The sequence below is a fragment of the Vicia villosa genome, linkage group LG4, assembly GCF_029867415.1.
Source record: "Vicia villosa cultivar HV-30 ecotype Madison, WI linkage group LG4, Vvil1.0, whole genome shotgun sequence".
Lineage (NCBI taxonomy): Eukaryota > Viridiplantae > Streptophyta > Magnoliopsida > Fabales > Fabaceae > Vicia > Vicia villosa.
The window spans coordinates 175,481,183-175,494,334 of NC_081183.1; the positions used below are offsets into that span (position 1 = coordinate 175,481,183).

General features: G+C 35.3%; 1 protein-coding gene across 1 annotated transcript; it reads left to right on the forward strand.

Moving 5' to 3' along the window:
* The first annotated feature begins 776 nt into the window (after positions 1-776).
* On the forward strand, positions 777-12,260 carry LOC131596053 (uncharacterized). The gene is made up of 2 exons (XM_058868610.1): positions 777-1,739; positions 11,711-12,260. Exons 1-2 carry the CDS (start codon positions 938-940, stop codon positions 11,743-11,745), a joined length of 837 nt encoding a protein of 278 aa, XP_058724593.1. The 5' UTR covers positions 777-937; the 3' UTR covers positions 11,746-12,260.
* Positions 12,261-13,152: the final 892 nt, after the last annotated feature.

Sequence of the window (13,152 nt, forward strand, 5' to 3'; positions counted from 1 at the left end):
AGTGACAGTCTTGAACTTCCAACTCGTGTGAAGAAAAATCTTTCTCTGGTGCATTCATTCATAATGACTTTAACGCATATGATTGTTTTGTCCTTTTAGTTAGTCTTCGGTAATGGTGGGTATTTTCCATTCCAGCATCCGTCATGAGGCGTGAGTATAGGGATGAAATCATTTAGTGAGAAACAAGTGTGAGTTGTGTAAGTATCACATTGGTTAATATAGTGAAAATTGAACAGTAAAAAGTATTTAAGTAAGACAACCCAAACAAATTATTTTTTTATTTTAGATGATTAAACGGTGTCTCTTTTATTTGTTTTGGTGAGTTTATTGATCTTTGGGAGAATGCTTCACCCTGAACCTCATAAAATTTTTTTTTATTCTTTTTATATTTTATTTTTATTTTTCTAAATAAATGGTAGGACCCATTTTAAGAGTGAACTCAACCTACAAATCTCCCTTTTCATGCAATTAATCATACAAAGTCTTTGTCACCGTATATAAACCATTCTCATCACTCCGTACCTCAATGTGCTTTGATTTGGAATGAAACATGAGGTTCTTATAAAGATGAATTGCACTATGACCGTAGGCAATATAACGTATCAAACATTCTGAGAGAAAAAATGTAGGCAATAAATAATGCAGGAATCATTCAAAGTCCAAGACTATAAAGAACTACTTCACAACGTCACTTAAGAAGAAACAATATAATTGTGACTTTGTCCCTAATAATTGATGTATAAACTTGTGAAAGTCAAGAACGATGGCTCAAAGACATTGATACCGAGAGTGAAAGATTTGTCCTTCCAACTAGTGTGAAGAAAAATCTTTCTCCAGTAGGACATTAATTTATATTGACTTTGATACATAGAATGACTGTTTTGTCCTTCTAGTTTGTCTTTAACAATGGTGTGCATTTTCCATTCAAGCGTCTGTCATGAGCAGAAGGATGGAATCATTCTTATGCTTCTTCCAATTATTCATGCTAGTTGTTGTGATACTAGTGCATAATCATCATCACACATGTGATGCAACAAACACTAATAACCAAACACACTGTCCACCAACTTCATGTGGGAAACTCAGCAACATAAAACATCCATTCCGACTAAAAGATGATCCAAAAATCTGTGGTGATTCGAGGTTCGAGTTTTCGTGCGAAAACAACATGACAGTGTTAAATCTGTTTTCAGGTAAATACTATGTGAAATCAATCGACTACAGAAACTACACAATCAGAGTAGTTGATCCCGGAATTGTAGAAGGTGATTGCTCCACCATTCCTCGGTATTTCTTAACCCCAGCCAATTTCACAAGCTCTTATAATCTAAACCACGACGGTCTATCTGGGTATGTAATATACTTGAACTGTAGCAAGCCAGTGAAGAACGATCCTATTTACGTGGATACATCTTCCTGTGTCAAATGGCATTCCAAAGGCCATCTTTATGCTGTCGCTGGCGACATCAAGACCAGGAGCTTAAATGTTGGTTGTGACGTGAAACTTGTTGCCATAACATCAGCTTCTCCTTTTAATACAACAAGCACTCAACAATATTTTTCATACGCGGAAATTCATGGAATGCTAAGCTATGGATTTGATCTTTCATGGATTAGATGGGCTTGTGAGGACTCTTGTGACAGTAACCAACAAAACTGCGAATTTGATATAGCCGCCGGAGGTGTTTTTTGTGAATATTCCGAATGCATGTCTCCATTGGGAACTAACACCAAATGTGGTAAGTAGGACTTCATTGATCTTTTCTTTTCTACAAATAATTTTAAGAAATAAGTTGATAAGTAGTCCCTCTGTCTCAAATTATAAGAGAAATTTATTTTTTTAGATTCATTGAATAATGAGGAGTGCTAGCAACACTCTCTTTTCAACCCTCTCTCTAACACTCACTTTATTATTGGTTAAAACATGCGTGGGTCCCTCACTTTAGAAATGGATCCCACATAAAGTGGTAGGACCCACATGTGTTTCAACCAACAAGAAAGTGAATGTTAGAGGGAGTGTTGAAAAGAGAGTGTTGCTAGCATTTCTCTCTTGAATAATTAATGTATGTTTATATATGGACTAAATACATCAATTATTTAATTAATAAAAAGTGAAGTTTTCTTATAATTTGGGAGAGAGGGATACAATTTAATTGCTTAATTTAAATTAATCATTTATGCTCAAAAAAACATGTTAATAAATTTATGCCATCTATTCATCATCACTTCACAACAATACTCCCCCCTTTAAAACTATCCTTATCCTCAAGGCTAATTAAAGTTAGGAGCAGTGATAATTTACGCAATGATTCTCCCCGTGTTGCTTCTTTCTAACTTAGGTTTTTTTTTAAGATTAAATTTTGATCTTTATGTTATGATTTTCATAAATATAAAAATTATTACATAAGAGTTGTACTTGTCAAAAAGTTCAGATGCTTGACACCTCTATGCTGAGAGGGGTGGGCATAGACTTTTAAGATTTTCAATGGTTTGGGGCTCACGGCTCTGAGAAACACTGTTTAGTTGTATTTTTGATGTTGAAATAGCAAGCTCATGTTGAATTCCTATTGTATAGGAGACGTGGTTCAGCCTCTTGACTTCGAATTCTTTCTAACCAAGATATGTTATTTCTCACATTTTCCCAAAATTGAAAGAGTGGGGGGAGTGTTTAAGTCGAGGTTGCCTCCAATTGCATGCGGTGTAAAGATGTCGCCCCTTAATGGTGGCACAATCCCCTCGCCTTTGGTAGGTCGTCCACAAATATATCACTACACAGTCCCTCAAGCACAATGGCTTGATAAAAGACGTAGCCCTTTAATCTAATATGCATCAGGGGTGTTTGTCTAATGAGAATCTCAAGAGAGTTATACTTTGAGCCTGTCTGATGAGACTCTAAGTCCCTCATACTGGGTGTTTAGATGAGCGTGTTTGATGAGACTCTAAGTCCTTTAGGCAAAGTTATATGTTGAGCCTATCTAATGAGACTCTAAGTCTCTCAGGCAAGGCTTTGAATCTCTCAGGCAAGACTTTCAAAACCCTCAAGAAAGACATTTAAGTTAAGTCTCTTGGGCCAGACTTTGGTCGAGTCCCTTAGGCGAGACCTAGAGTTAGGTCATGTTTAAGGACAGCTCAAGTCCCTTAGGTAAGGCGTTTAAATTATCCTGTTTGATGAGACTCTAAGTCATAGAAGAGAGATTATACATTGAGTTTTTCTAATGAGATTCTAAGCCCCTCACGCGAGGCGTTGAATAACTCGGGCAAGGCTTCGGTCGAAACCCTCAGACAAGACTTTTTCAGTTAAGTCTCTCAGGCCAGACTTTGATCTTGTCCCTTGAGCGGTACCTTAGGTTGGACTTTGTCTAAGGAGACTTTAAGTTCCTCGGGGAGGCGTATATATGGTGTAACCCCCAACGTATATCCTATTTGTATGACCCATAACGGGGACAAGGATCTTCTTGTAGAAATCCAACATATTCATGTTTCCTTGAGAGAGGCAAGGAGCTTCTTATGGAAATCCAGCATATTCATACTATATCTTCCTGTGGAATTCCAACATATTTGTATTGCCTTAAGATCCACAAATGTTCTTTCTAGGGAAGTTCATCATACATAACAGTAAAACTGAAACATTCTCCTTGCTCATAAATATTCAAAAATTCGTACATTTGTGGGCGATGTGCCCCCTCTTAAAATTCATAAACAACTTAACTATAATAATATTTTAAAGGAATGGAATTCAAAGTCCTAGGAAGAGTCACCCATCCAATTCTTGTAGCTTATATGCTCTATGTGGAACCTTTTCGAATATGAGATATGGTATTTCCCAATTGAGCTGCAATTTCCCTTGTTGCGCAGGCATAACTAGTCATCTCAGCATCTAGTCACCTTTCTGTATTTTCCCTGGTAATACTTTAACGTTGTATCTTCTAGTCGATATTTGTTTCACGATAAACTACCAAATGTGGGCTACATCTCTTACTTTATCATCAATCTAGCGGCATACTTTAGTCCGATATCATTCACTTCTTGGTTGAATCGGTAATGCCACCTTGAACGTGTGTCGATCTCTACAGGTAATAAAGCATCTGCCTCGTATACCATGGTTAAAGGAGTCTTCTTTGTAGGTTAGTCAAGTGTGGTATAGTATGACCATAATATTTTTTGGAGTCATTTAGCCCCCAATCATATGGCGTCGTCTAACTTCTTTTTTTATCCCTTTTAAGATCACCTTGTTCGCCGACCCTACTTGTTCATTGGCTTGGGTATGTAAGATAGAAACAGACTTTGTTTGTACATCCAATTCATGGAATATGTCAGTGACTATGGTGCTAGATAACTATATTTGTTGTCAGATAAAATGACGTATGGAAGCCAAAATATGTATGAGTTTTTTGTCAATAAAAACAATAAACTCTTTCTGCTATAATCTTGGCGAAGACCTCCGCCTCTATCCATTTTATGAAATAGTCGACCCTAACGATAAGGAATTTTAGTTTCCTAGATTCCAAAGGGAGTGGTCCTAGAATGTACATTCCCCACTAGTAAAAAGGCCAAGGCGATGTCATGACTAGAGGAGCTTAGTTGGGGCATGATGCAGGCCGACGTGTTTTTGACATTGGTCATATTTCTTGATGAATGCCATGATGTCTTTTAACAAGGTGGGCCAATAGTAGCCTACTCTAAGAGGTTTGTAGGCAAGAGCCCTGCCTCCAATGTGGCTACCGCATGCTCCTTTATAAATTTCAAGGCAGTTTCATGCTCCCCTAGACACCGTATCATTGGGGAGGCTCTTCCCATCTTATAGAGTATTCCCGCCAGGAGAGTATACTTAAAGATGTTCTTCTAGGCCTTCTTCGCCTCCCTTTCATCTTGAGAGGGTTTTTCCTCATGCAGATAACACAATATAGGGAACATCATACTTGAGTTGGGGCGATTTCTAGGGTAAAACTCTTGCCAGCCTCAATAATGGGGGAAATTAGAGTTTCTTGAATTATTTTTCGATTGTACCCCATTGTCTTCGTGCTAGTGAGTTTAGATGGAAGGTCTTCTATGATGTTTTATTCCCTGGGCCCTTACTATACCTCAAAAGATTTAAAACATGTTGATAAATTTCGTACCTTGTGAAGATATCTTATGATTTGTGGTTATTTTGCTTCGTACTCCCCACCAACTTGATTGGCGACTAGTGGGAAATCACTTTTCCCTTTAACTTAGAGGAAACCATTTATATGGCGAGAACCATGCCAATAATGAAAGCTCCGTACTCGGATGGTTGTTGCTAGCTCTGAATTTGAATTTGAATGCTTTTTCAATTAGTATGTCGTTTGGGCCTTCTAACACTATCCATGTGCCACTCCTTTTAACGCTTGAGGCTCTGTCGATTGATATTGTCTGTTTTGAGGGAGCATTTTTATCTACTAGCAAACTGAATTATGCTAAAAAAAAATCTAGAACTTCGGATTTGATGTTGTCTCTGGGGAGATATTGGATGTTTTACTCTTAAAGTTCTACAGCCTAAGATACCACTCTTTGCACCAGATCAGGCTTCTTGAGGGTTTGTCTAACAAGGTAATTGATTCTTACAAGCATTTTATAACCTCAAAAATAGGGTCGATGCTTCCTCATTGTAACGATGGCGGTCATATATAGCTTCTCGGTCTTTTGAAAACTTAGCTTACAAAATACATGGGTCGCTTTGTCTTGTTTGTCTCCTAGACGAGTACTAAACTCATCACTTAGTATGTGATTCAAAGGTAGAGGAGAAATGATAACCTCTCTTTTGGGCGAGTGAGGATAAGTGGCATTGTGAGGAAGGTTTTTATTCTTGAGAACGCCTCCTCACATTACCTTATCCACTTAAACTTCTCTTTATTTTTATGATAAAGAAGGTCATAAAAGCCTTGCTGCCTTCTCATGAGTGGAAGCGAAATAAAGTTCTGAGGCAATCCGTTAGTTTTAGCACCTCACTAATGTTGGTGGGGCTTCTCATGTTAATGATAGGCTGACACTTATCTAGGATTGCTTCAATGCCCCTTTAACATGAATCCAAGGAACTTTCTTGCCTACACCCCGAATGAGCACTTGGCGTGATTCAAGTGCATGTTGTACTTCCTGGTTGATTGTAGGATGTGTAACACCCCATTTCCCCATGGTAAAATTAAATAAATAATCAGAGTAATTATAGCATGTCAATTACTATCAAATGGGATGCTACTTCAAAACATCATACAAAATTTGCTCAGATTTTTAAACAAGGATACATAACACATATATTCGGGTGAACCGACATAGCAACACCATAGTACTGACTCGACTCTATGCATGAGGTACCAACAAGGCATAAGCCTTCTCCAAAATGCCAAATAATGGGTAATAACAAGGCATAAGCCTTCAACAACAGGGCATAAGCCCTCAACAATGTCCCAGTTCAGGCTGACAGCAAGGCATAAGCCTTCAACGAATGAATGTATGCGACATCGATAATGCAACAACAGTTTATATAATTTCCAGAGCGTAAGCCCTCAACCTCATTTCTCTACCATTCAGGCTATCACCATTATCATTTGGAAACAATAAGGCATAAGCCTTCTACAATTACCGATCAAGGCCGACAACAATTATTATCATCATACAATAATATCACAACATAACAACATCCATTCTTCATTTACATGGCATTGACACAATCAATCACAAGGGTACGTATTTCGTTACGTTCAATTTCGGTTTACAATGAACACCGGAAAACTATGCATTTTTAGAAAAATATTTTCAAAAGGTCCTCTATTTAGTTCTATTAGTTAGGAAATATTTTCAGCTTCTCAACGGTCAAAACGGCGCATCAAACGGACACCCGGATCGTAAGATATGATTTTTAAACATTTTTGGAGAATTTGACTCAGGGGAACCTGATTCCTCAAATAGGGAAACCGGTTCCCTTATTTCAAAAATGTTTTCTGGGGGCATAGAGGGTTTGGGAACCCGGTTCCCCCCATCTGGGAACCGGTTCCCTTATTTAAAATTTTCTTTTCAACGTAACAGCGAGTTTGGGAACCCGGTTCCCCCTATCTGGGAACCAGTTCCCATATTCAAAAATTTCTTTTCAGAGTAGCAGAGGGTTCAGGAACCCGATTCCCCCTATTTGGGAACCGGTTTCCACTGTTCCAGTCCCAAAAATTCTGCACGAAAATCCCTCTTTTACCCCAAAAGTTCAATCTTTTCCACATCAGAAAGTCATTCAAAAAGTTATACATCATAGATACATATAATACTACAATCACAACAATATCATCACATCAAATACTTCAATTTCAATCACTTTTGGGTAAATTCTCATGAACAATCTTCACCAAAATCTAACCTATGATTATCCCCACATACCCACAATTATACCACCTATTAGAAGGTTGGAACCCCACCATTACCTTAGCAATTTTCAGCGAAAGATTCATGTTCTATTGTGTATTTCTCTCCTTTCTCTGTGCCCTAGCCTCCTCTCTCTTCTGCTCACTTATACGATCAATTCAACAATTGTGTTTCTCTCTCTCTCTCTCTCTCTCTCTCTCTCTCGTTTTCTAAATATTAACTCTTAGACCTCAATTATGATTTTCCACTCATGTCCTCACTTAACCGCTTAAGATTACCATTAAGTCCTCCATATCTCTACATAAATATTCTTTATATTTCAATTATTATTATTCCCTAATAATAAAATACTTCCACTAAATAATTAATAGCCAAATAATATTTAACCATTACTAACTATTATTTAATTCTTCTAACTTTTGATTAAATAATGCTAGTAATTACTTACTTTCCTCAACGCCTAAATCTTCCATTTTCTAGGGCAGCTACCTCACTCTAAGGGTATCACAACACCTCAAAACACTCAACAACACCTATAATGCACATCACCTTATAATTTAATTATGAAATGCAATTTAAATAAAATTGGGTGTTACATGATGTCCTCCAAATCTCCTACATGACTCCTCCCTTCCACAGTCTTCATTATCATGTCGTTAACATAGACTTTCAAATTCCACTCTATCTGGTGGGAAAATAATGCGTCCATAATTTGGTGGTAGGTGAAACATCCATTCTTGAGGCCGAATGACATATGCCATTATAATAGTAGGTTCCATGGTTTGACATGAACGTCTTTTTGGGCCCGCCAAGATGATCTATCTTAATCTGGTTGTAACCTGATTATGCATCTATAGCGCTCAACTTAATGTAGCCCGAGGACCCATCAATTAGGAAATTAATATATGGTAGGGGATAAAGACCATTGGGACAGGCCATATTGAGTTCGGTGAAATCCACACACATGTGCCACTTGTTCGATGTTTTCTTCACTAGAACTACATTGGGTAACCAGGTTGGGTATTTTGTTTATGTGATGAAATCGACATTTGCTAGCTTTTTAACCTCCACGTTGATTGCGACACTCTTCTCCTTGGGTGATTTCCTGGTCTCCTCGAACTGTCTCGACCCTCCTGCTAGATAGCAGGTATTTCAGGACTATATAAAGTTGAAGGCTTTCTGAATAATGATGATATTATAGGGCGATAAAATTTTAACTATGGGGTCATTGACTCAAATCGCCTTGGAATAAGCTTTCACACTGCATGTTGGATATGAGGTTGTGTGGCCCCTTACTTGCACATGTTCGCCTGACAAGCCTACTAGAAAACCCTATAATGCAGTAATGTTGTCGGGCTTAAGTTGGAGTTTCTTGTAGGTGCTCTAGAAAAGGATGTAAGTTGAGCTTCCCAAGTTCATCAAGACTCGCTTGATATATCCTAGTTACCGTGTTACACAATGATGATTATAGGGTTGTTGTCATGATGGAAGACTTTGTTGGCGTCACTGTTAGAGAAATTGATGTTGGCCCTTAGTCCTATTTACATGGATTTAGAGAGTCATGGAGATATTATGTTCGCAATATGCATCTGTCTGGCGTTTTTCCTCTGAGAGTAGCTAGAACTTCCTCCGCCAACGAAACATTCGTCTATGGTGTTAAACACGAAATACAGGTCTTTCTTGGCCATTTTCAGGAAAAGGTGGTGAAAATGGAAGTGATGATGGAAGATATGGCCCATGTTAGATTTACTAGGGCCCCACGGTGGTTACCTTTATACATGTCAAAAAGTATAATGTGTGACTTCCCTATTCTTATACGGGTGACCAAAGGATTTTAAGATTTTTGGTGGTTTAGGGCAATCCCACAGTTGTGAGGAAGCCTGTTTGGTGATATTTTCAGTGCGGAGAGATTAAACTCCTGTGAGGTGAGAAACTATGTACTCTTGGTGTATTCGGTGTGTATTAGGAATTGCCCTTACTCATGCTATAGATGTGGTATTTATAGAGAATAATGGGCTTGCGGTTAGGGTTTCTCGATAATGACAACCACCCACCTAGTCATGGTAGTGGATCGTTGAATTCCTATTTCTAAGGAAGATGTGGTTCAGTCTCTTGACTCCTGATTCTTTCTACCCAATATATGTCATTTCCGATGTTTCCTTAAAACTGGGTGAGTGTGGAGTGTTTAAGGCAAGGTTGCCCCTAATTATAGCTGGTGTACCCAATACTGCAGAAGAAATTAAGTGAAGTACTCCAGACACAAAGTATGGAAAGGTGTCGATAACTTCCCCTTCAGGACCAGGGATGCCTTCCTATATTGATAACACAATCCCCTCGCCCTCTTTAGGTCCTTCGCAAATATATGACTACAAGAATAATAAAACGTACTCGGATCCATGATGCCAATTCTTGATTTAGATTTTTCTCTCATCTTTCCTTCTTCTTTTATGTATTTTTTAGGATAAAGATATTGTTCTTTAATATATTATTGATGGTGAAGATACGTTTTTTTTTTTGTGATAAAGCAGAAAAATGAATAATGATATGTTGCTTTTACTAAAGGTTCATATTTTATACATATTTTTTCTAACAGTCATATTTTCAACAGTCTTAAAAAGGGAGGAGAAAGATTTGAATTTTATTTTAAATTTCAAAATAAATATTCTATTGGCTTAATTACAAATTCTATTGGGTTAATTACCATAAAAATCATCACATTAGATCATTTTTTATTTCAAGCAAAACTATTATTTACACGAGTCATATTTAATGGATTAATAAATTAATTCAATAGTTTTAGACTTGATTCAAGTGACAATTTGGTGTTTCAATCTTATATCATGATTTTGCAACACTCATAGAAATTATCAAGTCATCATCTTTATTTAAACTGAAATGATTGAATCATCACAGTCACATGTTATTCATCAACTTGATTCCTTCCATGTATCACAAATTAATTCAGTTCAAATACTCTTAAAGGATATAATAATATGTGTCTTTCATGTCTCTTCAAAGACAACTTCGTCATTACCTATTAATAACATATATATATATATATATATATATATATATATATATATATATATATATATATATATATATATATATATATATATATATATATATATATATATATATATATATATATAATATGGATAATAAAACCAAAGAGAAACATAACTTGAATAGAATTCAAAAGTGTCATACAATAATGTTCTAGGACCACCAAAGGACCTAAAAAGACAAGGCTCAACTCAATAACAATCCACTCAAAACGATACAATGTATAAAAACCACCACAAAGGAAATTTAAGGTACATTATTTTGATCTCAATTTTTACTACAGTTATCTTGAATCATAAACTGACTTGAGCATTAGGTGTTAACCTCCAGATCCATCACACGTCATAGTAAATTAATATGTATAGACCGGATCCATGACATTTGTTTGTTCCCCATAAATTTTTTGATCGAACAAAGTGTAAAATGTTGGAGAAAATTAATTCTTTTATATATATATATATATATATATATATATATATATATATATATATATATATATATATATAGGAACGGAGCTATTCAATTGAAAGTGTAGGCCCATGCCCCCACTAACTTTTAAAAAGGGTATGGCAATCCAGTAATAATAATTATACATGGTTGGGTTGTTACGTGACCGTAGAAATTTGATAATAAAAAGTGGTTATCAGAATCAGTTATCCAATTACAACATGACATCTCATTTTCTTTACTTTCTTAGTGCATTTCTTTGTTGTAAATTTTAACATATTCCATACTATTAGTATTATAAATAGTTAATTTAAAAATTGTTTCATATATCCTATATCTAATACTATCATATACATATTTCTAACTTTTTTTTTATTATAATAATTAGTTTAAAAATTGTTTTCTACATCATATATCTAATAATATTAGTATACACTTACTAAATTACTAAATTCTTTCTTAGCAAGATATATATATCTCTCTCTCTCTATATATATATATATATATATATATATATATATATATATATATATATATATATATATATATATATATATATATATATATATATATATATATATATATATATATATATATATATATATGGACGTAGCCATAACTTTTAACAAGTGGATATATATATATATATATATATATATATATATATGTTAGGAGTAAATTAATGGTAAATTCATGTGTTAATATAAGTGATTTCTTCTCTAAACCAATGCAAAAATGTGATGAATCCATAGGTTTTTATTAAGAATTGAACTGAATAAGTTTAGTTCGTGCGTAAAGCAAATCGAATCACTTGTGGATGTTATTGTTGCAGGTTTTGAGCTGAATAAGAACTTAAGAAGAACATGAGGAGGAAAGAAAGCTGGAAGTCTCAAAGGCTGAAGAAAAAGATGGAAAGTACAAAGGGCGCGCCGCGAGAGTTCCTAGGCGCGCCGCGAAAATACTTCTGTTTGAGGGGCGCGCCGCGCCAGCCCGTTGCCGCGCCGCGGCCTCGGTGTTAAAAGCCCAAAAGTTCTGTTTTAAAGCCCTAGTTTTCCAAGTGGTTAGATATACTTTGTGGGAGCGAAATTAGGAGAGCTATCTGATTCTGAAGCTGAGAATAACAATAGAAGGTGGATTCTTTACCAATTGAAGGCATTCTATTGAGGAAGATGAATTCCTCCATTGATTCTCGTATGTTCTTCATGTCTATGGAGAGCTAAATCCCTCTTGTTGAGTCTAAGGTAGTAGTTAACCTATGAATGTACATTACCATTGATTAATTCCTGTGAACAATTGTTTGAATTCATTATCAATAAGAAATCTTGTTTTTATTCTTAAATTATCGTTGAATCTTTGATCGAAAGAAAGGATTTAACTTTTGCCCTAGGTTACTATATTGATTCAATTGCAATTTGCAGAGATGGAATTGTAATTGGGTTTTCATAATTATCGTTCTTAATTACTATTATCGTTATTGTGATTTGGAGAGATCGAATCTCATACCTGTAAAAGTTATCTAATTTGATTTGCAGACATGGAATCTTATTTGAGGATAAGTGAAGATAATGATTCAAAGGATTGTTCTATTGTGAATTAATTGATAATTGTATAGGAATAGGTTGATGAACCCTAAGGTTCAACATATTTCTCTAATCGTTAACAACAGTTCATTACTCGCTTTTAATTTATTGTTTACTTTTGCCATTATTAAAATCATAAAATAAATCAACTCAATTTTCCTAACTCAAAATAAACAACTATAGAACGGCAGTGATATTAACCAGTCCCTGTGGATACGATATATTACCGAAAATATTTACCCAAAAATACTTTCAACAAATTGGCGTCGTTGCCGGGGATTGGTGTCAATATTGCACGCATTGCAATAGTCGTATTATTTTGAGTTATTTACTTTATTTTAGATTTTTAGTTTAGTTCCTTTATTTTAGGATTTTAGTTTAATTCCTTTATTTTAGATTTTTAGTTTAGTTCTTTTATTTTAGAATTTTAGTTAGTTAGTTTATTTTAGATTTTGTTATCTCAATAATCTTTTAATTTTTATTTTTATTTCTTTTAATTTTATTTTTATTATTATTATTTTTTTTATCCTGTTATTTCACTTGTTTGCTAGTTTTGTAGAATTTTCTTTGTCGACATGTTCGACCCAAATATAAATGCTGCGATTCATGCTCAAAACGAGATCCTATTTCAACAAATGGAGTATCTCCTTCAAAGTGTGTCACAGTTCACACCTCAAGTTAGTGAGTTTTATGA

Excerpts from the sequence above, each read along its gene's own strand:
- LOC131596053 (XM_058868610.1), top strand. The coding sequence starts at position 938 with ATGAGCAGAAGGATGGAATCATTCTTATGCTTCTTCCAATTATTCATG. Across the intron at positions 1,740-11,710 it reads GGGAACTAACACCAAATGTG|GTTTTGAGCTGAATAAGAAC; the intron begins GTAAGTAGGACT and ends TTATTGTTGCAG.